General features: G+C 59.0%; 1 protein-coding gene across 1 annotated transcript in view; it reads right to left on the reverse strand.

Moving 5' to 3' along the window:
- The window catches only part of GLI2 (GLI family zinc finger 2), a 163,377-nt gene that overhangs the window by 32,741 nt on the left and 104,022 nt on the right, over positions 1 to 26,614 (reverse strand). The window contains exons 2-3 of the mRNA XM_014464383.2: positions 17,992 to 18,097; positions 50 to 252 (exon numbers count right to left, since the gene is read on the reverse strand). Of these exons, the coding sequence (XP_014319869.1) occupies positions 50 to 252; positions 17,992 to 18,097 (309 nt within the window). The remainder of the gene's footprint in view (positions 1 to 49; positions 253 to 17,991; positions 18,098 to 26,614) is intronic.

Here is a 26,614-nt window from a genome sequence, read left to right on the forward strand (position 1 = left end):
TGACCCCGTAAGTCCAGTACCCACCTGACACCACACGGCTGTTACTCACCGTCAGCGGGGCTGAGGCCCCTGGCTGCAGAGATCGTGGGGAGCGTGGGGCTGCTGTGCATGGCGCGGAGGTAATGCTCCATGTGGGGGCTCACGTACGGGTGGGGGGCGTTGAAGGGGGACTCCCCAGGGCCGGCGGGGTGGGGGGAAAGCCGGATCAATGAGATGTCGGAGATGACGGGGCTGCCACTCAGGGCAGGAGGCCTGCAGAGAGAAAGAGGAACATAGAGATACTAATGCTGGAGGAGATGCAAAGCGCTCGTATTCCTAACAGAAATGAGAAAAGGAGGAATCGGAGATGCCCCAAAGGAGAAGCTCGGCTTCAGGTGGGCAGGCAGGCATTCCCTGGTGTGAAGCGCTCGGCCGGGATCCGCTGTGAAGGAAAAGGTTGAGATCCAAGAAGAGCTTTGAAATGAAGCTGTAATTAAGTTTGGAATATCATTCCAGCTTCCCTTAGACCAGTGGTTCTCAACCTTCCTGATGCCGCGATCCTTTAATACAGTTCCTCATGTTGTGGTGACCCCCAACCATAAAATTATTTTCGTTGCTACCTCATAACTGTAATTTTGCTACTGTTGTGAATCATAATGTAAATATCTGATATGCAGGACGTATTTTCATTGTTACAAATTGAACATAATTAAAGCATAGTGATTAATCACAAAAACAATATGTAATTATATATGTGTTTTCCGATGGTCTTAGGCGACCCCTGTGAAAGGGTCGTTCGACCCCCAAAGGGGTTGAGACCCACAGGTTGAGAACCGCTGCCTTAGACGAATTCCTTCCAAGCTACGAAGCCTCCCTTCTCAGATGTCCTGTCGACTGTGGCCTGCCTTGGTTCCTCTGGTCCTGGCTGGCATGGCCACCACCCATTTCTATGTCCCGTGGCTGGCCCTCGAGGAGGTGCCAGCTCTGCTCAGCGTGAGGACAGGACTTCACACAAGACCTGCTCGCCAGGGCCTGTAGGCAGCTGTCAGCATGTGAGCTGCGGGGGCGTTGAGCAGTCACCTCCTCCCAACACACCCATTAAAGAAAACACACCAAGTCGCTTGGGAATGAAATTCACCAAAATTCAGTTTTCAAATGTTTTCAGAAAATAGGGTCTCTCTATGACTTGGCAGAATGCAAAGAAAAGAATGTGTTAGAATCACACAAACCTGGATTAGAATCTCAGCCTTTAACAGCTCAAACTGAGCAATTACTTTAACCTCCCCTAGCCTCAGTTTCCTCATCTGTAAAATGGAGATAAAACAGTATCTATTTCATAGGGTGGCCAGGAGGATGAAAGTTCCCAAAATGGTGACGCAGCTGTCAGCCTGCTGTTACAGCAGCAGCACCGCACTTTGAGGGAAAAGCCCACAAGTGCCCAGGGGGCCCTCAGTCTTCACATGGGGTTGATGGATGCAAAAAGCTGGCACTGTTAGAACTGGTTGCTTCAGAGGGAAGAACATCTGCTGGCTGGAGCAGAGCCGAGATCACAGAGCATGTTCAATAGTGCACGCAACTGCGCTCACAGCACAGTGCCAACCGGGAGCAAACAGCTGCCCTGCAGGTGGCTGAACAGCTGGGCCAACACGCTACTCGAGGCTGCTCCCTGGCTTGGACGTAAGCATTCTGCAACCTTATTTTCTAGCTTTCCCGGATGCGATTGCAATGACGTGCAGATCCAAGGAACTCCCAGGCTAATTCCACGCTGCCGCACGTCTTGGCCTCAGATGCCTCCCTGCGCCCTGCACCTCGCTGGGCTAATTCTGTGTCCTCCCTGTAAGCCCAGGTCAGGGGTCGTCCTCAGTGGGATCCGCCCTCTCTGAAGCACCTTCCTGGGCATTGGCTCTGCTTCCTTCTCCCTGCTTCCTCCTCCCCACCCTCCCCTCCCATGTACTGCTCCGGTCCTGGTGGGTGGGTCCACCTTCCAGTCCTGCCTGGGAGCAGGGCCTATCCCGGGTACCTCTAAATGCTGCACCTGGCAGGGGGCTGGCATCCCGCAGAGGCATTCTTGAAACCAGTGAGGGCTGCAGGTCTGTGTGCCGAGCTCTGAGCGTGGTAGAAGGAAGCCTTTCGGATAAGTCGTAAGTCGCAGCCTCAAGCTGTTCCTTTCACAGGCCGCCTCCAGGGGCCAGTCCACGCGAGGAACTGCGCTAAGTGTGAGGGGCTCAGGAGAGGGCTTAGGGCAGGGGCTGCCGTGTGTCCAGGGGGAAAGGGAACCTAACATTCCCACCACAGGACAGATGTGAGGACTAGACTCAGAGACTGTCACCGAGGGGCAGGGAGGATGCCTATGGGGGGCCCTTGGGACAGACCTGGGGTGGGAGGGTAAACGTTCTGGAAGGCTGAGGGGAAGAGTTGAGGTGCTCCCCATTCTCAGACCCTTTGCTCCTTCCCCAGACACTCGGGGCGGGGCCCACAGGACGCTGGTCGGGGTTGTGTCACAGCAGCCTGTGGTCCTAGGGGGCCTGCCCTGTGGAGCCCACTGACCACAGCTGAGGCCCTGAGACAAGCCGTGGTTACACGGGGAGTTAACGCGCCATGTTTGGGCCCAGGGCAGCCTGGGTGTCTGTGAGCTGACCCCACTCCACGGCCAGGTGAGCCCACTCCACGGCCAGGTGAGCCTCTCCCAAGGAGGAGGCTGGATTGGGTGGTGCCTCCCTGGGGGGTTGGAGCCCAGTCTAGCTGCAGAAGGTGGGCTCGAAGGTGGCAGGTGGGGCCTATTTCCCCACAGAGAGCAGCTGGGACTTCTGTCTCCACTCTCAGAGCCCACGTGGAAGAGGCAGACCTGCCAATCAGGTACGCAGTGAGAAGTTTGACAAAGGCTCCAGCAGAGGAACAAACTCCCTAAGTGTCTGTAAGTATGAGGAAAGGCTTCTCAGGGAAGGTGAAATTTGGGCTGGGTTCTGCAGGATGAGTAGGAGTTTATGAGGAAGCAGCATGTCCAAAAACAGGATGGAATATGAGGATGTGTGTGTGTGAAGCTTATGCCTGGGGGTGGAGCACAGCCCACAGGGCGCTTTGGGCTGGATCTGTATTGGACCCACGTCCCCGCTTCTGCTGGGGGAGGGGGTGGGTGGCATGCGACTGAGACCATCCCTGTCCCCAGGCACCTGGGACAGCAGCTTGCGCTGAGCCCTTCGAGAAGGCAGTGCTCTCTGTCCACAGGGTTAAGCGAGCAGGATGTCGGTGTGGAGCTGCTAGGGACCGTGAGGGGAGAGGCCAAGACTGAGGATGACACAGGGACATCGGTGTGGAGAGATGGAGGACCAGCGTGTTGAACTGAACCCTGGGTATGGCTCCAGCTTCACCAGAAGCTAGTACCTTGGCCTTTTCGGAATCTGAGCCAATACTTTGTTTGTTTAAAGCAGTTTAAGCTGACTTTTTCTGTCTTAGGCAACCGCCAAGGCCTTTCAAGGCAACCTTGGCCAATACACCTCCCCTCCCCAGAGCGATCCTAAAAGGCAGACAGTTCCTCAGCCTGTCCGCTCTGCCACCTGCAGGATGTCATGCCCACAGCTGCTGAGGGAGCCATGCGGGCGTCCCTGTGTGACCATGAGGCACATGGGCTCTGGGTAAGAAACACAGTCACCACCTCCCGGCTCTGTGCGCACGCGCTGGTGACGGGCGGCAGCACTGCAGCAGGGCCCCGCCTCGCAAGGAGGAGGAAAAATGGACAATGCAAGTGGAGGCCTCGCTGGCCGGCGGCTGTTCTAGCTGAACTGGACGCTGCCCTGGGGAAGCTGCCTCGGGGAAGCGGCTGCAGGGAAGCTGCGAACATTCACTGCACAATGAGGGCATGCAGCACCCCCAACTGCAAGCAGGCTTCTTGTCTCCATTTCACAGAGGGGAACTGAGGCTCAGGACAGTAAGCAGACTCGACCCAGTGGCAGAGCTGGGATGGACACTGGCCTTCCTGGCTGTGAAGTCGGGCTCGGTGCTGTGACGTCTCCAACGTCCACTGGGAGCCAAGCTTCTGCCTCAGCGTCTGCCTGGAGGAGCTCCCCTTGGCATCACCTTGGCCCAGCGACGCGGATCTGAGGCCCCTAACCAGCAGAGCCATGAGAGGCCACCTCAGCCGGTTCCCATGCTGACCCCAGGGTGGTGCAGGCTTAGGTGAGCCCCCACAACCGTGGGAAAAGCCTGGTCTCTCTGGATTCTGCCACTGAGTGTGGACCTGGGTGGGGCCAGCTGCGAGCCTCTGCCTGTGCCTGCAGCAGGATGGGCAGTGGGCCTGCCTGAGGGTCGCAGTGAGATGGGCTGAACTCAGCGCGGAAAGTGCCCTGTGGCCCTGGGCGCTCGGTAGGCGCTCAGCCAGTCTCACCACCCCCTTCCTTAGGTTCAAGGTGAGTAAACGGAAGTGCAGAGGGTGGAGGAGTGGGCCCGGCCCACATCTTCCCACATCACGTCCCAGGCCCCTTCCCCATGTGCTGGCTTGAGATTTTTGCCAGGAGATGAAAGGAGAGGCGAGGTGATGAGGAGCCTCCCCGGCCACCTGTACTCTCAGGGCCACCTGGCTGGGCCAAGGGAGCATCCCTAGACCCAGGGAGACAGGCGTCCCAGGTCCCTGGAGCTGGGCCGATGGGGACCGGGACGCGCTGCTAGAGGACGCGTGGCCTCCTCAGGGCTGAGAGTAAGAGTCAGAGTAAGACTGCTTGGTGGGTGGAGGAAGGAGGGTGTCTGACCATAGCACAGCCAGAACCAAGGCCCAGGGCAGGAACCAACGTGCTCCTCAATACATCGAGAGGCGGGGACGGAAGCTCAGGGGTCGGGCCCTGGGCCCCACCCATGTGCCTGTTTGGAGAGGCAGACAATGCAAGGCTGAGGGGTGCTGACTCACCCAGATTCAGCAGGAGCCGCTGGGCTGGGGCAGGCTCTGCGCCCCAGGGGTGGGAGCTGGAGGCAGGACCCTGGTACCCGGGCGACGCCCCTCCTGGTGGCTTTGTGCAAAGGCCTCCCATACAGTTTAGCAGGGCCGAAGCAGGCAGGAGTGGGCCCTCTGTGTCCGCTTTGGCCCAGTGACTCGGATCTTAGGTCCCTAACCAACAGAGCCGTGAGAGGGTACTGACCTGCTGTTAAGCCGAGTTCGTGGTGACCAGTAGGAGCTACTGCGGGGGTGAGCGCAGGGTCTGGTGTGGCGCAGGCCCTCGGAGGCGGGACTCACCCTCATTATCACGGTCACCTTTCTCCCCACACCTCAGCTCCCCGAGAGCAGGGCCGGGTGCTATTTCTTGGGGTAGCCTAGCTCTCATGGGTGCTCCATCAGCGCAGGCTGGCAAGGCAGGCAAACTGCCCTCCTGCGGAAGGGCCTCCAGGCTCTGTGCGCCACCCGCCCACCCCCCAACCCCCGCACACAGGGCCTGGGACGTGCCTTCCCGCCCGCCGCCGGGATTACACGGTCACTGACTCCCCACAGTTGAATGCGCCCGGCAAACAGCCCCGACATGCCAACCCTCCTGCCCCCAGGACGGCTTGCTTGCACGCACCGGTCCCGCCTTTGGGCTGAGATGCTGCCACCCACCAGGATGGCAGGGCCATGGGAGGGGTCAGCAGGCGGAGTGGGCAGGCGTGACCCTTACGCTGCTGCCAACCTGCTCGGGGCCAGGCACCCCCATCTCAGAAACACCGGCAGGTGGCCGTAGGCCCATGGCCGCTGGGAGGAGAACAGTCCCTGAAGGTGGCCTTGCCACGCCAAGCTCGCTCACCCCCAGGCTAGGGCTCCTTAGTGCCAGGGCCGGGGGTGGGCAGGTGTGCCTGCTGTCACCCGGGCATCCCCGCAGCACGGGCAGCACCTGCTGCCGTGGGCCCCCAGCAGACAGAAGACAGCTCCGCCGGGCTCCCCTGGGCGCAGTTCTAGCTCCTCTTCCAGGGGTTTGGTTTTGGGGGTTTTGTTTGATGTGTGAAACTGTATGTTGGCGAGCCGCTTCCACGTTGTCCAGAGATTAATTTTAAAAGTTCCAGAAATCAAGTCCTTTTAAAAACATCCTCAGGGGTCTACCATTGCAAGATGCTAGTGAATTCTTAAGGAAAGCATGGAGAGCTGCTCCCGCCCAAACCGGAGCCCAGGTCGCTTGTTGCGTCAGTCTGCACGTTGCTCCGGGACTGGCCGCCCATCCGTGCGGAGGAGGCTCTGTAAACCAGCAGGCAGGCACTCTGTAGAGCACTAGGCCCCGCCTGCCATTCACTGCTCGTGCATATGTTCACCCGTTGCTCCCTCCACCAGCCAGTGCTCACTCAGCACAAGCCGCTGACGGCACTGGGGCAGGCTGGGGGTCCGAGGGAGACTCAGCCAGGCTCCACACTCAGGAAGTTGGGCAGGTGGTCACAAACCTGACAAGTGCAGCACCAGGAGTGGACACCTGACATTCCCAGGGTCCACCCTGAAGCTACACATGTACAGATCTCAGCAGAGCGTATGAGTGTCCGTGAGGCTGTGGGGAGGACAAGCTACCAGGGTGTGGCGATGCTACTGCTGAGCAGGGTGCCCCAGGTCCAGCCATGAGCTCAGGGAATTACAGCCCCCCAAGCCTATAGTCCGCAGGGTTGCCTTGACAAAAATCAGCATGCTGGGGCCTGTGGGGTTATGAAGAGAGCGTGGACACCGACTGCAGCCTGCAAACAGAACAAAGGGTGCTGACACAGCAAAGGGTGGAGGGAAGCATTCACCCACTTTGCTGGGGCAATCTGAGAAGGCTTCCTGCAGGAGGCGGCATCTGAGCTGGGCCCAGACTCTTAGAGAAGAACAGAAAGAAGGCCTGAGTAGTGCAGGCCTGGTGTTCTGAGACAGAATAGCTGAGCAAAGGGCAGGTCATGTTGGGGAATAGCTCACAGAGCCCAGGGCTGAAGCTCTGACCAGACAGCTGGGCAGGAGGTGAATATGTGGAGAAAATCCTAAAGCAAATGTCGATAGCATGAGCTACGTTACAACGGGAACTTCTCTGCACCCAGAGAGTAAAGAGACCAGGCCCAAACTGCGAGAGGTTATTTATAGCGCATATAACTAATCATGGAATGCATAGTCTTACAACATAAAATGCTTATTCAAATCGATAGGAAAATGACAATTCCATAGACAAATGGCTAAAATTGCTGACAGGCATTTCATAAGAAGGAAACGTTATCGGCCAATAAATAAAGGATGCTCAGCTTCTTTAGTAATAAGGGAAGCAGAAAATTAGAATCACAGGGAGATGCCACTTTGGCCAAAATGTAAATGTTGATAACATCATCCTGGTAACAAGGAGGTGGAGGGAGCTGAGCCCTCCAACCTGCTGGAGGGGTGAGGTCAGCAAAGCCACCAACAGAGGCCTGGCACATCTGGGAGGGTTAAAACGTCAACCCGCTGACTCACAGTCTCGTTCCCAGACGCTGGTGGGGCCCGGAGGGTGGAGCAGCACCCGGCAATATGCTCAAAAGAGCGAAGGCACAGGCGCTTCCCAGCTGCCTGCCAACACTGAGCAGCGAGTCTGATGAAGTGGGATCCCCAGCATTAGCGGGCGAGTCTGCAGGAGCTGCGCAGCGTGAAAGCAGGAACACACCTGCAGCGATCCCCTTTCCGCACAGCCCACCAGGCAACACTGAACAACGCGCTGCTGGGCATCGCCTCCAGGCAGGCGCTACAGCAGTCAGGGGACGACAAGCTCCAAACTCCGGAGGTGGTACCGAAGAGGCTGGGCCGGACAGCGGAGGGGCGCACGGACCTGCGAGGTGCTGCCCTACCCCTCGGCCTGGGCTGGCAGGGCACGAGGGTGTATGTCCTTATATTTCCACCATGCTTTTGCTATTCTTTTGTATGTCTTTGACATTTAATAAGACCAAATTTTTACAAAAGCACAGCTGGGTGGAAGCTGGCTTTGGGCGAGCAGTTGGCTGAGTGGATGGGGTTCCGGGTGGGAGTGGAGTGGCCGCAGGCCTGATGTGAACGTGTGTGGGCGGCTGGAGAGCATGAGAGGGAGGGTTCAGCGGTTGCCTCCCTCGTCACCCGGGGGCTCATCTTGGCCGCTCCAGCTGTCTGCCGCCCAGGCTCCCTTCTGGGCAGTCCCAGCCGCCCATCCGGCCTGCTCTGTGACGGACACACATCTGTGCACGCACGGACCATCGACCCTCGGCTCACCCTGTTCCCATCACAGCCCGCACACTCGCCAGCCCGAGCTGAGTGCCAGCTTTCGGCTGTCAGGCCCTGCGGAGAGCCGCAATAAAGAAATCACTGTTTCCAGCTGACAAAGAGCAGATTTCTTACTAAGTAAACACTGATGTTTTCGTAGGGAAATTAGGTTATAAAATTGCGCCTACAAAGGAGGTCATACAGATGGACTTGGTTAAGATCTCGCCACACGGGCAACAGGGGTTAATTCAATCGCCCACCCTTTATCACCCCCCACCCCTTGGAGCAGGAAGAGTGGAAGGTTATCAGCTCTTCAAACATAAAAACCAAAAGCATAAAAACAAGAGGAAGTACCCGGGAGTCTTTTCCCCTCGTGGAGTGAGGACTGGTGCGAAGCTGGGCGGGGGACAGGCAGGCGCAGCCGGCCCGGGGAAAGGCTCTGGGGGAGCCGGTCTGGATCGCCCCTGCAGTGCCCTGTGCCTGTGGCCTGGGCTAATCTCCACGAAGGGGCTTTTGTCTGTAAGAACAGCCCTTGCTGAGCAGAAGCTGAGCGAACCTTCAGAAAGTCAGTTTCTGTGTCACAGGGCAGATGTCAGGGTGCTGAAGGGGAGCCCTGGGTAGGAGGGTAGGAGTGAGGCATGGGGCTGGGGGCTGGGTTTAAGCATAGAGCAGAGGCCCGTGGGAGGGAGGCCCCTATGGGACACTCCTGCACTGAGAGTCCTCAGCTGGGCCTGGCCGCCAGAGCGGTGTGCGGCATTTCCTTCCCTGGACAGTCCCTAAGAGTCTAGGGCGGGGTGCTGCCGAAACCGGGCCTTTGAGGCCATTGGCGTGCGCTTTGAAAAGGCCCTCTTTCACACGGGCATGCAGCAGGGACAACCCGCAAAGGCAGTGCAGCCCCGGGCTGTGGGGGATGGAGAGCAGCAGGCCTCCCGGCCTTTCTGCTGGGGAACCGTCCATCCCTGGTGCCCTGGCTCCCTAGTTCCCTCTCCCGCATACACTGTAGCGGCCCAATTTCTCCCCCGTTCCCCTCCTAGCCCAGGAGATCCTCATGGACAGCAAGGCGTGCTCCCTCGGGCCTGTATCCCCACCTAGCACCTGGCACAGGCTGGCACACATAGGCACTGGGCGGGCATGGCCACAGGAACTGCCCCAGGAGTTAAGCAACAACTAATCTCTTTCTACTTTGCTTGGGCGGGACAGGTCACATTCACGTTTCAGAAGCGCAGCTCCTGGAAGGAGAGGATGTGCCCAACCTATTTCTCCCTCATGGCACTGTGTTATCCACGCAGTGACAAGGCCTGCAGAGCGCAGCAGCAGGGCCAGGCAGGGCACTGCTCCTGCATTCCGCACACAGCAGGAGTGACCCTGAGCCCAGCACTTGGGACACAGATCAGTCCGGCAACAACGACTCAGGCGAATAAACTAGTGCTTTCTGGGCACGGCTGTCGGCTTCTCCCTCGAGTGGACAACCTGGACATCGGCAGTGGGAGAGACCTCCCCTCACAGGGCAATCTACCCCACCAACACCTGCAATTTGCCATTAGTGATTCATTCCTTGGGGCTAGTTACTGTTGTGTTTCATGCTTCCCAGCAGGGGTGAGACACTGTTGCTCTAACACATGCTCTGCGATGCCCCGTCCTCTCCGACGACGACCATGGCACGGAGGAGCGCCAGCGTGCGGTCCGAGCTCACTGACCAGCTGAGTGGTCGTGGGAAGCCCTCCGATGCTGGGAACCTCAGTTTTCTCCTCTAGGACTTGGGGAGAACATCGCCCACATTCCAGGGTGTCGGGAGGACTGGATATGGTACCCCCGGCCCGCACCCAACAGAGTGCCTGGAGTGAAACGGGTGTGTCCTGTTGGTGTCCACACGAGACTGAGGAAAGTACGTGACTGTCCGGCGCGCGCTCTGTGCCAGAAGCTGTTCTGCAGCTTCGCACACTCGGCTAAGCCTCACGCCCACCAGGTGGGTGCGGCTGCGTCCCCGTCTTAGAGGTGGGGACACAGAGACTCACGCAGGTCACACAGCAGCCCCAGGACAAACGGCAGGTTGTGAACTCTGCCCCACCCTGTTCTGCCCACATCCACGGGGGGTGGGATGGGAAATGGCCGAGACGAGGGGGCCCTAGCAGGACAGGAGAGGGCCCAGCGGATCACCTCCCACCTTGCAGGACCGTTCCACCGGGCAGCTCCTCCCAGGCCTGCCTCATTTCTGCACATCAAGATGGGCTTTGCTCCGGGCCCCTCCTGCCCTGGGCTGGCCACACGGGCTCTCTCTAAAGCCCAGAGCCAGGCAGCGTCTCTTCTGTGAGAAGCCAGCACTCATCCAAGATCAAAGAGCAGGCCGCCTATCAGACACGCTCCTCATGAAACTTTTACAGGCCGGCCTCCATTATGAATGAGCTGTCTGTGCCGCACCTTCCCGGAGCGGGGGAGCCGAGGCTCTGGGAGCTCGGGGTGGCGGTGGGCCTCCAGGTCAGATTTCCCAGGTTCCCATCCCAGCTGTGCTGCTTACTAGGAGGCTGTCGCCGGAGGAGGCAGCCAGCCTCACTGTGCTGGGTTTCCCTACTTGACAAGCGGAGTGGCAATGCGCCCTCCTCCTAGGGCAGTGATGGCGAACCTTTTGAGCTCGGCGTGTCAGCATTTTGAAAAACCCTAACTTAACTCTGGTGCCGTGTCACATATAGAAATTTTTTGATATTTGCAACCATAGTAAAACAAAGACTTATATTTTTGATATTTATTTTATATATTTAAATGACATTTAACAAAGAAAAATCAACCAAAAAAATGAGTTCGCGTGTCACCTCTGACACGCGTGTCATAGGTTCGCCATCACTGTCCTAGGGTGTCGATGAGGGGAGGGGATACGACCCAGAGGCTGTGACTGCCCAGAGAAGGGAAGGCCCTGCCTGGAGGGTCTCTGAGGCCATCACATCGCTGTGAGCCAAGGCCCCTCCTCACATGGCCACAGAGGCTGGCACATTGGCCCTACAAACAGCCTGGTCCCAGGGTGCCTGCTGTCCAGCTGCTCTGAAGAAGTGGTCGGCCACAGTGGGTTTTTAGGGAGTGCTCCCTGGAGACAGAGGAGAGCAAGGAGCCCGGGGGAGAGGGGGAGGCGGGGAGGCGGGGAGGGGAAGGCGGCGGCGGCGGCGGCGACGGTGGTACAAGGCCCTGGTGGGTGACCCCAGGCCCACGCAACCTCTTGGCCCAGGAGCCAGGTGGACTTGCCCTTCGGAAATCTCATCTTCCCACAAGTTTTTGAAAACCACAAACAACGTCAGTGCTCTGTGAACCATGAGTCTGGTGTGTTGTGCCAAGAATCAAGAGGAAAATGCCCACATATCTTTCGGTGCCCCCCCCCCCCACCCCCGCCCCGCCTTTCCTCGGTGACTGGCTGAGGACAGAGCTGTCGGGCCCAGGACAATGCAAGTGAGTCACAGGCTGCGCAAACGTGCTTGCTGCTCTCACGACGGCGGACAGTCTTCACGGAACACTGACCTTGGAAAAGCCATCTTCCACGGCCCCGGCCTGGAGGTTGACGAGCTCAGCCAGCAACAGCAAAGAAACGACTTTCTTAAGGGCACACAGGGAGGCCTAAGCACCCCATTAATATGCAGGCGCCGGCAGTAGGCATCCTCACAGCGCTCTCAGGGGCCTCTGGGTAATCTGCACGTGTGACAAAGTGTGCGGATGATGGTGGGAGGTGGGTACCCACACCCACCAGCTGGCGTTCCTCCCTTTCCTTACAGGACTGGAGTCAGCATGTTGACTTTGCATGAACTGAGAGGTAAGCCCCAGAACCATCTGTCCCAACAAGTGCCCCCTCCCCTCCCCTGAGCAGGGTGGCCTTGGGCCGTGACCGCTGCCGCAACCACAGCTCCTGATCTGCAGGGGAGTGGTTAGTGGTGGTCGGGTCCAGAATCGAGGCAGGTGCTGGGGGTCGTGGACATCTCGGTCAGGTATGGAGCTGGTAGCAGGAGAGAGGAGGGGACTGTCCTTCCAATGGATGAGACGTCACTATCCACTGCTCCCCAACCTGCACCCCAATATGCTCACCTCTTCCTGCAAGTTGAGAATCTGAATCGATTTTGGTCAACTTGAGGGCATTGGATCTGGGCATAGGTAATGAAAGGAACAGGGAATTTTTAATACCCCCAGGTTAACACTTCAGAGTCCTCATCACTGGAGCCACGCCCTGCGGGCTCTGACTCTGCAAGGCCAACAGACGTCATTGGGCCACTTTTGTGGGTACAGAATGAGCAAGGCAGCCTGTGGGCACCTGTGAACTCCGGCCTGCGGGCACCTGTGAAAAAGCAGATTCCCAGGCCCCGCCCCAGCCTGAAAGAACTAGAACCTCTAGGGCAGGGGCCCAGGAATGTGGGTCTTTAAGATACACCCGTCAGACCTTCAGCCAGGTTTGAGAACTGCTGCACGAGATGGTCTCTAACCTTCTGGCTGGAAGTGGCTAGAATGGGTCTTCTCTGAAGCCCCGGGCAGGGCTGGGATGGGAAGGACCCAAGCGACACAGTGAGTGGAAGGTCAACCCCCACCCCAGAGCCAGGAACAGGCGCTTCCACCTTCCTGGCCAGCGCACGAGTGAACCGAGCCCCGGGCAGCCTACACTCCCGCTTGCAGGACACTGAGGAACGGGGAGCCTGGCCAAGGTGGTACAAGACCCGGTTATAGGTTCGCCATCACTCAGCCTAGGTCCCCACAACACGCGGGCGAGCCAGTTTCCAAGGGCAGTCTCCAGGCAGTGGGGAGCGCGGGCCTTCTTCTCACCTCGAGAAAGGGCTCCCAGAGCCTCAGGAGCATGTCCCGGGGGTGAGGGTGACAGGTGGGGGTCACAAGAGAACTCTGCCTGACCAGCAAGAACACTCCCTCCAGCCATTTGTCTCCCCATCACCTGTGGCTTACAGGTAAGAGGTGCTGCACCAGGAGTCCAGGGGTGGGGCTGTTCCCCTTCTGGAAGGCTCTGAGCATTAGCAAGCTCTGCAGGCCCTGTCGGGTCTGTACCTCCTGCTGCTGAAAGGACAAAGTCCTTCCTGGGGTAGAGACCCTCCTCTCTTCATCCCCAGTGGTGACTTCCTCCGCCCAATTCCCCACCTTCCTGTGCCTCAGCCACCGACAGTAGTTCGTCCAAGGGCCTGGCACGGCCTGCCCCTGCCACACAGGTCCCGTGCCTGCAGACAACCTCCTTCTCTGATAGGCCAATGGAGGAGCAACAGTGATAACAACCATTATTAGCATCTACGAATGTTTCCAAACTCTCACTTAAATTACCCCATTTAATTCCCAAAGTAACTCAGTAGATGGCGTACGTACCCTTACTATGCATTATGCCCTTTTACAGATGAGAAAACTGAGGCTCATTCCTTCAGCTTGGTCAGCACTAGGGTACAAGCCCATAGAGCCGGGCAGGGCTGGTGACAGCAGTGCCCCTGCAGGCCGGGCAGGGCAAGGAGGCCGCGGTGGAGCACTGCCCGGAGTCCTGGGCACTGGCGCTCCGTCACGCAGCGACTGGACCACGAGAGCCAGAGCGGACCAGGTCCCGGGTGCCTGCGCAGAGGCCTGTGCACGGAGCCGCAGGCAGGAGCCTCGAGGTGGGCTGACAAGAGACGACACCGCGCCTCATTTGCTGAGCAACGGTTGTGTAATTAGGCACATTTGCTGCTGGCAGGGAGGAGGAGCGGCCACAACAGCGGCTTCTGGATTGGGCTCCCCCAGGCTCCCTCACACTAATCACAGGGCCTGGGCCACAGGGGCCCCTTTCCTCCCGAACTCTGCCCGTTTCTTACCTGGGACACTGAGGGCGGGGGTGAGGAGGCGGGCTTTGCAGCAGTCGCCTCATCCCCTGTGGCCTGGCCGGGACCCAGTGTCCTGAGGACAAGGTGGAGCCACTGGTGACCAGGCCAGCAGGATGCGGGGAACAGTGCTGCTGCCATGGCCGGGTGTGAACGGACCAGCCCTCCTTGGCTCCTCAACCCTCGAGCAGAAGCAAGCCCAGCGGCTGTGCAGGGCATGCCCTGGGGGTGGGGACACCTCTGAGGCTGTGTCTGCACCTGCGAGCTGCAGATTTAACCCACCTCACAGGGCCACCGGAAAGCGAGGGAACAGCAGACCGGCTCCAGGGCACAAATTCCTCACGCCCTGTACTGTACCTGGTGATGCTGGGCTCACCACTGGGACTGGTGATCCCAAATGAGCTGGAGAACCACCCTCCTAAGCCCTGGGACCTGGGAATGGGAGCTTCTGCGGGAAAGAGCCGTCGCAGAAGTTGAGCTCAGGACTGTTCTGGGTTGTCCCGCGGCCCTCAACGCAATCACAGGTGCCCCGATGAGGGGGGCAGAGGGAGACACGACCGCAGAGGAGGACGGCCACGCGAGGACAGAAGCCGGGAGAAAGGCAACGCGAAGAGAGGCAGGGCCTGTGAGCCAAGGAAAGGATTCTCTCCTGGAGCCGCCAGGAGGAAACGGTTCTCCCAGCACCGACTCCTCCAGTCCTCCGGCCTCCAGAGCTCCGAGACCAGATCGGTCCTGGTTAGCCCACTGAGTGAGGCGCTTCCTCACAGCAGCAGCAGGAGACTCAGCGCCCGCAGCTACCCAGGGAAGTGAAGAACCGCCGGGCCAGTGAGGGACAGACCGTTTGTGTAGGCCACTGGCCCGGCCGGACTTCTGCGACCTGCCGTTGTCACCTACTTCTCCAGGTGCTCTGCCCACATGCTGTGCCTCCCTGCCTAGGAAGGGGGCAGGCCCAGAGGGCGGATGTGGCCCGTGTCCAGCCCAGAGCTGGTGAGGGCAAAGCCTGGAGAAGACGCAGGGCGACCTCCTGCCACAGCTCCACTCGCACAGGGAGGGACAGCACTAAGGGCCCCCATTCAGCGACCAGGCCCTGCCTGCACAGTGACTCAAACCTGCGCCTGCAGCAGGCGTGGCACATGCAGACCGTGGCCTTGCCCGGAGCTGGCTCCGCAGGTCCGGGCCTGGGCACCTGCATTCCTAACAGGCTGGGAACCACCGACCTAGGGGCAGTGCCCTCACCAAGGGTGGTCTGTGCTCTTTGGATTCGGTGGACCCTGCCCAGGGGTCCTGGAGTCACACATGTGCTCCCGAGAGAGGCCAGTGTGCGGCCGAGGGGCTGGGCTCAGGGGCGGGAATGGGATTTCTAACTCCCCACCCCTACGTGGGTGAACCTCATGCCAGCTACTTATCCTCTCTGTGCTGCCTCAGTTCCTGCACCTGTAAAGCGGGGTGACACGAAATACACTCTCATAGGGCTGTTGAGAGGAGTGAGATGAAACAGGAAGTGTTTAACAGTCATAGGTCAGAGTTAATCCGAGAAATCGCATTCGCCATCGGGGGGACTTCTCCTATCAGCTCGGGGGAGATGTGAGCCGGGATGTTCCCCTGCAGTGAGGGGCCTGCTAGCGCCCCTCCGGGAGCTCTCCGCACTGAGCACGCCTTCTCGGCCCTGGGACCCCGGCAGGGAAGCACTTCCCGCAGGCCTGCTGTGCCCAGGACCCGTGTCACCGAACCAGCCAAACATGTCTCAAGAGCAGAAAATCAGCAACTCCAGCCCCTTCCTAGAAGGGACTCAGCTCCCTTAACACGCTTAGGTTCGCAGATGCCACCAACTGAGCAATTTCCGGGGGAGCCACTTGCTCCAAATGTACGCATCTCCCCGAAGCTGCTGGAACTGGCCTCAGTCCCCGGCAGCAGCCGAGGCCTGCGAGGTGGGCGGGCTGTGGTGGGCGCATGGCTGCAGCAGCAGGTCCTGCCTCGCCCATGAGAGCCAGCCACATGCGCTGAAACGCGTCGGAAGACAGGGAGACAATGTCCACATCTGGGACAATGGGAACAACACGCTAAACAGTGATAACCAGAGACTATCACTCACAGACCATCACAGATATCAACGCATTTATTTGGAAAAGAGAAATGGGGAGAAGGCACAGCTAGCTGTTCCTCACAGGAGCATTCTAGCAGATAAATGTGGGAGGAGCCACGGGCACGGAAAGGCGGCACTTGGCAAAGACGGGTAACGCCTGTTTCTGACAAGGGCCGTCACGGAGGCTGCAGTTCGGGGTGCCAGTGTGATGAGGAGGAGGGTATGCACACATTAGCAACGTGACTGCTTCGTCATTACAGAGCAACCAACCTCAAACTGGGGAAACGCACCTGAACTAAGCGGTCACAACTCATCCAGGGTGAGAAGTATCCCTCGGCGTGCCCCCGGCAGGAAGGGCACAGCATCGCTTTTCTCATTATTCCCCAAAACATAAAGTCTGAATTTAATCTGAGGCAACATCAGACAAGCCCAGGAGACGTTTCATGCAGTAACTGGGCTGCCCCCTTCAAAAATGCCACGGTCACGAAGAGAGACCGAGCGACCGTCCCAGATTAAAGGTGAGGATAGAGATAAGACAACTAAATGCAAAAGCTGGGTCCCGAACCAGGGAAAAAGACATGAGCAGGCACCTGGCCAGATCTGGGCAAGACCCACAAGTTGGTTCCTAGCACATCTGAGGAAGTGGTGAAGGGTATTATGGAAATCTTTGTACTATTTTTGCAACTGTTTTTATATGTCTGAAATTATTGCAAAGTAAAATACATTTTTAAAAAGAAAATAAAAATCCCAGGTTTGATCTGCTGTGGGGAGGACAGGAAATGCGTGCCCAGAAACAGGAGTCACCTGAGGTCGTGTCCCCTCTCAGTCACCTGCCCCCAACCAGGCAGAGGGCGTGCTTTGAACGTAGTGAGTGCTCAGCAAGTGTTCACTGCCTCCACTCGGTCGGGAGCCGGGAGAGCAGTGGGTGGGATGCATGGAGGGCTGTGCACTCAGCACACAGTGATGGTGGACCTACTGTGCGCCAGCCACTGGCAGAGCCTGCTGGGGGGCAGGTGTGAACCCACGGCGCGGTAGTGCGGTGGAATCCAGGGAAGGGTCCCACGCAGTGTGCGGATCCCAGTGCCCCCAGGAGGAGGTGCTCCTCGGCTGAGGCTTAGAGGATCTGCAGAGACGCCAGGAGGAGGCCGGGGCCAGTGGACGGGTAAGTGGGAATCGTGCGCCATTCTAGGCAGGCTGGGCAGCTGGAGCCGAGACACAGGAACATGCGACAGGGGTGTGAGTGCTGGAACCACAAACAGCGTCAAGAGGGGCCACAGGGCAGCTGGTCCTGTGCAGTAGGCCCCTCCGGGCAGGTGTGGGAGCAGCAGGTATGTTGGGGGGAGGGGAAGACCGTGGCCTCTCTTCTGAAAGCAGACACGGGGGTAGCATGGGCATGGCTCATCAGGTAATAAAGACCAAGAAAAGTGACATCGGCTACAGGCCTCAAGGGGTGTGGTGGGACAGCACTGGCGTTTCCCTACCTGCGGTCTCAAAGCAGGAGCAGGAAGAGGCCCCGAAGTCTGACTCAGAGCTTGTCCTTATAGTAGGGTGACCCCGGAACTCAGTGTCCAAGTCGGGACACTTCAGAGAGCGAAAGGGGTGTGATGAATTATTATGCCTGGACAACATGTAAGGAAGGTCAGCATACTTCTATGGGACCTTTGGCCCGAAGGGGCTCCCACTGCCGGGGTACAGAGCCCCAGGTGCGTATGGACCCGCCAGGAGAGTTGGCAGCCTTGGAAGTGGTGAGGTGGGAACCAGAGGGAGCTGGGTGTCCACATCCCACCCACACAGCCACTCAGGGTCCCGCTCAGTGCACCCGTGGGTGGCAAAGGTGACGATGCAGATCAGGAACTCTGAAAAGAAAGACGGAGGCAGGAGAGGTGGCCGGGGCTGGCAGCCTGGCTTCCCTGGTGTGGGGAGGCTGCACGCCGAGGCGGCGGGCCGAGGGCAGAACTTACCCGTGCACGCCGTGGGCAGAGTGAGGCTCGTAATGGTACCTTCCCTCCTGGTGTCTCATGTCAATCGGTAAGGGAGCATGGAACGGTGGCAAAAGGTGCTGCGGCACTGTACAGGGGGAGAGAGACAGGACTTCAAAACCTTGCCCCTCCCTGGAGAAGCCATTTTCAAAGGGCTTTAAAGCTCAATGAATTTCAGAGCTAAAGCAGTCAGGACGGGGGCTCAGAGGTGCCCGGCTATCACACACCCACGAAGAGGGATGAATAAATAATCAAAGTCAGCCGGAGCACCTACATCACTCACATAAAAGATCCCCAACCGCGCTCTTGACAAAGACAAGCAGCGAAGCGCTCTTTGAACTCGGGGAGATTACAGGCTGGGCCGCAAATCAGGGCTGACAGAGCCGACAGGCTTCTGCCCATCCCGGCCTTGGCTGTGTGGCTCCAGCAGCCCTGGGTGACGGCACCCACGCCAGCAACGGTCACCCGGAGCTCTGGGAAGCCAGGGCCCTCTCCGCTGCAGCCAGCAGACACCTATGTGGGCATGTTAATTCCCCAGCTCTTACCATTAATTACTGACCCTAAGCGTGCTGGCGGGGCCTCGGAGCTGTAAATGCCAACGCGTGAGCATCAGTTTCCAGAGGTGAGTCAGCCCCTGTCTGCACTTGGCCTGCCCTCAACAAATCATCATGGTAATTGTAGGATGCTCTTTGCTTATTAAGAAAAAATTCCTGGGTACCCTGGAGGCAAACGTAATTATAGGTGCCAGGAAAACAAGCCTCTTTAAAAAGTAGTTAGACTGGAGAAAGGGCTAAGACGTGGAGATTTCTCCGCGGACTCACTCACGCGGAAGGCCTGGCCAGTGGGAGTCAGCGGTGAGGCTGACCTGCTGACTGGCTTTGAGCCGCGGCCGTTTGTCTTCCACGCACGCGGGGCAGCAGCCCGCCGGGCCTGCCCTAATAAAGGCACCCAGACACTGCTGCTCATGTGCAGACTCTGGGGCTGCTCTGTAAACACTACCCTCTCCGATTTTACTGTGGTCAAATACATACAACAGGAAACTCACCATTTCAATCATGCCTGAGTGCACAGCACAGTGAAGCACATTCACACTGCTGTGCAACCACCACTACCATCCATCAGGGGACTTTTCATCTTCCCAAGCTGAGTCCCTGGGCCCCTCACACAACTCCCCATCTCCCCACCCTGGCCAGGCGACCACCATCCTAGTTTCTGTCTCTATGAATGTGGCCACTACAGGTCCCTCAACAGTACTTGTCCTCCCGCGCCCGGTGTATTTCACGAAGCATCATGTCCTCAGTGCTCATCCATTGTACCCTGTGCCCGAAGGGTAGGCCACGTTCTGGTCATCCATTCATCCCCTGAGGGACACTTGGTTTGAATGCTCTGAGCTCTTAACAAGAGAAAACTTTTCTCCTGACATTTTAAACTTAATTTTTACATATTCAATTTTATCTTCATAATTCCACAATACTGGCATCTTCCATGGGGACTTGGGACAAAGAAAACCAATTTCTCACCCTGATTAAATCAATCTCCCAGACTCCAGAAATCTTGGGCTCACAGGGGAACTGGCCTCTAAAAACAGAGGCCAGCGCCTCCTGCTTCCACACGGGGACACACTGGGCTTCGGGAACCCTGGGGGAGCCCAGCAGGGAAGCGGTGCCACCTCCACAGAGGCGCAGGAAAGGGCCTGTCTGGTTTCTTCAATGCGGCCAGGCAGACCGAACCACAGCACTGTTAACAAATGTTTCCCTGCATTTCCAAAAGCCCCCCGGGGCAGCCAGGGTGGGTGTTATTGCACCCATTTCACTGATGAGAAAATGGAGGCCAAGGGTGATTTCAGCTCAGTCACGGGGCTGGAAAATGGCAGAGCCAGGAGGAGAGTCCAGGGCCCTGGCCAGCTGGTCATAGCTCTTCCCTCTGCCCAGCACGAATGAACACTCAGAGGCAGCCCTGATGCAAGGGGAGTGCCTGGGCCTCCTGTCCCCGCCTTGCTCACCCACTGTATTTAGCAAATGCACACAGTATCGGGCCTGTTCTAAGCACTTTGTGAATATCAACTCCTAGGTCTTCACAGCAACCTCAAGCTGCACTCACCCCAGAATTCCTGGTGTCCCGCTCTCCACCCCCAGCACCTGTGTGTCCTTTTCAACCCAGAGTTCCACCGACAGGGTTGAAGGGGGTCCCTTAATGCAATATCAGATTCCCCCAGCCCACCCTGACCAGGCCCCGCCTAAGCAGCTGTGAGCGGGGATGTGTCCCTGTGCAGGATTAATGCAGCTTCTTCAGGTCTAAAGAGCTCCAGCCGCCACAGGGATGACGTGCATGTGCTAGTTTCCCAGGCAAACGTGAACTGGAGTGGCGCCCAGGCTGACCTGCCGCTCCACCAAACCAGGCTGTGCATGTGCCTGTGTGTATGTGTGTGCACCTGTGTGTATGTGCCTGTGCGTGTGTGCCTGTGCGTGTGTGCCTATGTATGTGTGTGTGTGCCTGTGTGTATGTGTGTGTGCCTGTGTGTATGTGCGTGTGCCTGTGTGTATGTGCGTGTGCATGTGTGTATGTGCGTGTGTGCCTGTGTATGTGCCTGTGTGTATGTGCGTGTGCCTGTGTGCATGTGCATGTGTGTGTGTTGTGGGAGGAGGAGCCTGGGCTTCTGGGAGGAGACATGAGGGACAGCCACCCAGAGTCCCGCCTCAGCCGAGGCTGCTCCCTCCTTTCGGCCGGTCCCTGGGGTGACGGCTGTGGAGGTGACATGGGAAGCGGCTTTCTCTTTCTCGAGTCAGAGGGGCAGGGCAGGGCCTGGGCACCTCTGCTGCCCTCCAAGCAGCTGACGCCCATGGGATGAGCAGGCAGCAGGGGCTCTGGCCACAGCCCTGCGCCCTCTTGTTACCACTTGGCGTCCTCAGAAGGAGCCCGGGAACACGTGTTAGCGGTTCACCCATCCAGGCATTGATGTGTGAGGTCAGTCGGCAGCTTGGGTGTGGCCTAGTGCCCACAGGGTGGGTCAGGGGAAGTGCCACAGGCACTCACCTCAGTGAAGCCCGCGGCCTCCTGGGCCTTTGCTATGGCACCATGGATCCTCTTCTCGCCAGGAAGCACATGAAGAGCAACGGCCAGGCAGCTCGTGGCTCCCCCGGCTCCCCCCATGGAGCCCTATGCTGCCAGCAGCCAGCACCCAGGAGGCCCTCAGCAGCAGGGTCTCCGAGGACTCACATCCACACGGAGCCCCTGGGGTGGCCCCAGGGCAGATGGACGCGTGCCTGCCCACCTTCAGAGGGACCAGTCCACTCACAGCTGGGGCTGAGCCTGGCAGCAGCAGGTAGCAGTAACCACTCATCCCTTCATCCCTTCATCCCTTCCCTCCTTAGCTCACTCCTTTATCCACTCATTCACCTGCCTGGTATCTGGGCATGCTCTTAGCAGGCAATGCTCTAGGGCCCTGGAGCAGTGCAGGGACGGCAGCCGCGGTGCCACCTTCACAGAGCCGTGCAGCTCTCCCGAGGACACAAGCCGTGAACAAACTAGCAAATATATTTACACCATAATGTCAGGGATGGCGAAGCTCAGAGGAAACGGGCTGGGCACGGGGCAGAGAGGGGGTGGGATGTGGGTGGGAGTAAGGGCTCCCGCAGGACAGGTGCACCAGGCGGGGGGTTGGCAAGTGCAAAGGGCAGACCCAGGATGTCGGTGCCAGGAGCAGAGGGTGGAGGTGAGAGAGACAGGGAAGAAGGTCCCATAAGCCTGGTCGGGTTGTGGGAAGGACTCGGATTATTTTGGATGCAGGGGTGGGGTGAGGGGAGAAGGGTTCTGGGCAGGAAATCGAAAGGCCACGGGAGCAGGCCAGGTGGTGTGGGGCTGGCATGCGCCTCGGCCAGGAATCCCAGGTGGGCCCTGCCACTAGCGACCATGGGACTTGGGAGAAATTATGTCCCCTTTTCTGGGTCTCACATTAGCCATCTGCACAATGAGGATTGGGTGAGCTCCAATTTCCTTCCTACCAGACAGTCCTGCTGTTTGTGAGCAGTCACTGCGCCTCTGGGAAAGGGCCACACCTGTCTCAGCCAGGGACACACCAAGGCGTCCCGAGGGACCTGAGCAGACTGTGGGAGGGACCCCGAGCAGCCACAGAGGGACCCTGAGCAAACTGTGGGAGGGACCCCGAGCAGGCCACAGAGGGACCCTGAGCAGCCATGGGAGGAACCTGGAGCAGGCTGCGGGAGGGACCTCGAGCAGCCACAGGAGAGACCCCGAGCAGGCCACGGGAAGGGCCCTGAGCAGGTGCAGAGGGGCTCTGGTGCAGGCGCTGCTTTGTCTTTGTGGCCCTATCTATACAACGCACTGACCCAGTGGCCCTCTACGTCCTCTCAGCCCGCCAGCCACAGGGTCTGCCACTGAAGCCACTTGTAGGACAGCCCCGAAAACCGTCTCTGGGACCAACTGCGCCCCCGGTAAACTGAGGGTGAAGGCTGACCCTGGAGCATCTGAGGCTTGAGAACCTTTCAGACCAGCAAGGCCTGTCCCCAACCCCCGTGAAGGAACCTTCCAGAGGCAGCTGCTTAGCCCGGGCCCCTGGGCCAGGCCCCGGGGGAGACGCTCGGTGGACTCGGCGGGCAGTCACTGCCAACAGCCCAGGACCAAGAGGATGAGCGAGAACAAGAGCTGCCTTTGGTGACATGTGGAAGGAGACCCTTCCACACGTTGTTTTCATTGTGGGCTCTTTTTCCAAGTTAAACAAAAATCCCAGCCCGGCATCCTCCCGGCGGAGGGGAGGACACACCACATGCCGGCTCTCAGCGCGGCTCTCTTTAAGTTTGGAGGCAGAGACTCTGAGCTGGGGCTTTTCTGTGGCTGCCCGACCCCCTGAAAGAATGCACATTTGGTTTTGATCCCACACAGAAAGACCAACAGTCTGAGCAGCGAGGATGGTGGCATCTGGCTTTTTTCTTACCCCAGAATTTTCCTGTGCTAAGGTTTAAATGCCCAGTGCTCCTCGCTGGTGGTCCCAGGGAGGCAGCGTTACACGGCAGTGTCGCTGGTTTAAGGATCTCGCTGTGTGAGTGCGAAGGCCAAAGAGAAGGCGTAAGGGGTGGGGGGGCTCCCTGTGAGCCGGGCTCTAGTTCATGCCCACGCATCAGACATGAGGACTCTGGTGAATTTCTGCCGGAGCGGATGGGCGGGGTCAGCAGGGGCTCAGACAAAGAAGCAGGAAACTGGGTCACGGAAACATGACGGGGCAGCTGTGTGAGCAGCTGGAGGATTCCCTTCAGGTGAAGTCATGTGCTGCTGCAGCTCCGAGGCACTGCCAGGGGGCTGAGCTCGGAGCGGGCCCAGCGGTGGGCCCACAGCTGGAGGGTAGTGTGGTGAAGGCAACCATTGCCCAGGAGAGCTGGGCGTGTTGGGGACGCACCAGCCCCCAAGCTGTCCGGTTCCTAGAGGCTAGCATGGTCTCCAGGTGCTGAGTCTCTTCCATCGAGACTGAGGAAGGCCTTAGCTCGGACTCCTGGTTCCTGCGAGCAGAGCTGCCTTGCCCTGCCACTGCCCGAGGGCGGCACAGGTATCCTGGCAGGAGGCTGTCCCGGCACAAGGCAGGCCTGAGGAAGGACGAAGCACAAACCCATCCCCGTGCAGCCGGTGGGACTCGGGAGGGAGGCCGGGGGCCAGAGCAGGTCACGGATCCCCCTCCTTCTCGGGCAGCTGGCCCAGGCCCTGGGGCCACCGTGCAGGAGGCCAGTGCTGTGATGCCTCGTGGCGAATGGATGGGCTCCAGGTGGCCTCTGTCAGCAGAAATGGAGGCATTCTAGCCTGGCCTGGCTGGGGCCAGAGAAAGATGCATTGGCCCCCAATTTCTCTCACACAATGGGGGACTCTGCTTGGGATGCCCAATTAATGACTAGCCGACCACGTTCCTTCCACTTATAACTGCTTGCAAGTGACAAGAGCTCCGAGTGAAGGGTCTTCTTCTGTAAAGGCGGAAGGACACCCGCCCGGCTGCTGTGCCGCGTGTCCGAAGTGTCTGCACAGAGCGGATCTCGAGCCTCTGAGGAGACGGAATCAGGCCCGTCTAGTCACGGAGGAACTTTCCCCTGACCCCCACGCATCAGACAGGAACTCAGATGTGCATCCGAGGTTGATGTGCCTCCGTGGGCACACAGGGCTCTTGCTCACCGAGGTGCAGAGCGGGCATGGGCGCGGGCAGGATGCCACGTCATGGCTTTGGGCGCTGCAGGAAAAGTCTCCTATAAATGAACCTGCTGACCGCCACCCCATTCCAGTGGGCCTATCCCCAGGGGCCTCAGGCCAGCTACTCTGAGCGCCAGCCGGGCCCACTTTCCGTTCCCTAGTGTCTGTGCCCTCACTGGCCAGGACACAACAAGCCAGTGAGGGGACTCACAGGTGGCCTGGTCGTTCTAGTGCGTAAACAGCGCCATGAATTCTGTTTGAAAGGATGGTGTTTTATAAAAGCACACATATCCCTGCCTCCCCTTCCCCCAGCCACATCACCCAGTGCTGCACCGTGACTTGGCCCTCAGCAAAGTCAGTGGCAAAGACGCTTCAGCAGAGAGTGTGTGACCGGGTCCCAGGGGGGTAACACCTCCCGAATGCGGGAGGATGGTGGTCCAGAGGGTGATCCAACTGCCTTAAAGCAAACCCAGCTCTGCCCCCAAGAAGCGAGGGGATCAATGGCCTGACAAGTGCACGTCTGGCAAGACTGGCGTCCCACAGAGAGAGACTGCCACTCCATCCCCCTCTACGCCTGCTCACCAATTAAACCATTTAACCCGCAGGGGACGGGGACGGGAAGACGCTCTGCTAATGACAACTATTCATCATTGGGAAGCGATGGCGACCTCTTATTTTTGCCCCCTTGACCTGGACACTTCAGCTGGATACTGGCTGGTTGCCTGCTGGGTTACGGTCTCTGTCATGGATCCCACAGGGCAGGACACCTCGCTCTCTCCTGCTCCTGTGAGGCCCCAGCCCCACTCCTCGGGGAAGCTGGAGTGCAGGCTTCCCAGAATACACCAGAAATGGCAGCACTAGTGTCCGAGAAGGGGCTGACCAAGGGAGATGACGTCGCCCATACACGTGGTGCCCCTGACGTGGCCTTGACCACACAGGCCGTGGGCTCTCCCGGTTCCAGCTCCTCAGCCTTCTCTGAATCCACAGTGGAGCTGCCCACCACCAGGGCCCAGCTCTCAACCCCGGGCCCAGGCCCACCGAAGGCCTCCCGCCGGTCAGTGGGTGAGGACCCTGCTTGCGTGCTCTGGAGACCCAGAGTACGAGGCGCAAAGCCTGACCCCATGTGGCGGGTGGGGTCCGCGCGGCACAGGCTCAAGGAAGGGAGATTCCCACGCAGCCCGCAGCCCGGAGCAGCCAGGAAGGCCCTCTGGAAAGGCGGTCTCGGAGCTGGCCCCGAAGGGGAGACCCTGAGGGAAGGAGAAGATGAGATTCCTCGGGCTCAGGCAGCGCAGACAGAGTCCAGAAGACTGGATGGTGTCCCACACGGAGCTGGGTGGCCTGAATCCTGGCCTGAACTTTGTGGCCTCTCCTGTTCATGGGACGAAGAACACCTCTGCCTGGGGTCCCCCGGGAAATTAAATGATGCACACACATCACAGGAGGCACTGTGAGCACCTGAGGCACGAGCATCAGCGCTTCTCAGGCCCAGAATCACCTGCGGCTTTGTCAAAGCGCCACTGCCGGGCCCCTGAGGCATGGCGACTATCCCGCGGTCCTGTGGACTCCGGGGGCCTGAGCACCACGAGGAACGCAGGCTTTGAAGGTCACCACTCCTGAGCTTCTCCACGCTGCAGAACAAAGGTGCGTGCCGGGCTGGGAGAAGCCCCACGAGACAGCACGCACCCAAGCGGCTTGGGTGGCCTCAGTCAACTCTGAAACCCTGCAGACAGGTGACTCAGATGGCCACGGCCTCTCCCAGTGGGCTCGGCGCCACCGGCCCCGCATCAGAGCTCGAAGGCATGCGAGTCACGGGAGTCCAGGAGCGCCTCCTTCCCGGGGCCAGGCCTTCTGCCTGCGAATGGCACTACCACCCCCACAAGCCCGGGCAGGCTGCTTCCCAGGCCTCTGCTGATGCTGATGCCCAGGCCCCGCCCCGCAGGAAGCACTTAATAAGAATAATAATATCCTGAATGGCACTCCACAGCGGGCAATTAAAAAGCGTTTCTGTCTCACTGGGGGGAGGGGAAATGAAAATCAGACAGGAAATTCCAACACCACAGCTGGCTGGTGTCCTGCGGGCTGAGGCCCAGGCTGCTCACTCTCACAGCCAGTTCCGCCCCCACACAGAGCGCGGTAGGACCAGGGCCCGCCCGTGCACACCCCCACCCCGGAGCCACAGGCTGGCCTTTCCAAGAAGGTGCTGCTTGACAAAATATGACAAAATGGATGCTGGAAAGAGTGCAGGACGCCGGGCCAGCGCCAGCTGCTGCACCAGGGCAGGCCCTGAGCTCTGCAGGCGGCGGGCAGGGCTGCAGGGAGAAGTGCCCTCTATGAGGGCTGGCAACGCGCCTGCCCCATGGCCCCCGGGGGGAGGCAGGCTCCTGTCCCACAGGCCCTCAGCTCAGGGGCCCGGCCGTCCGGG

Source organism: Myotis lucifugus, unplaced genomic scaffold (genome assembly GCF_000147115.1).
Source record: "Myotis lucifugus unplaced genomic scaffold, Myoluc2.0 scaffold_247, whole genome shotgun sequence".
Lineage (NCBI taxonomy): Eukaryota > Metazoa > Chordata > Mammalia > Chiroptera > Vespertilionidae > Myotis > Myotis lucifugus.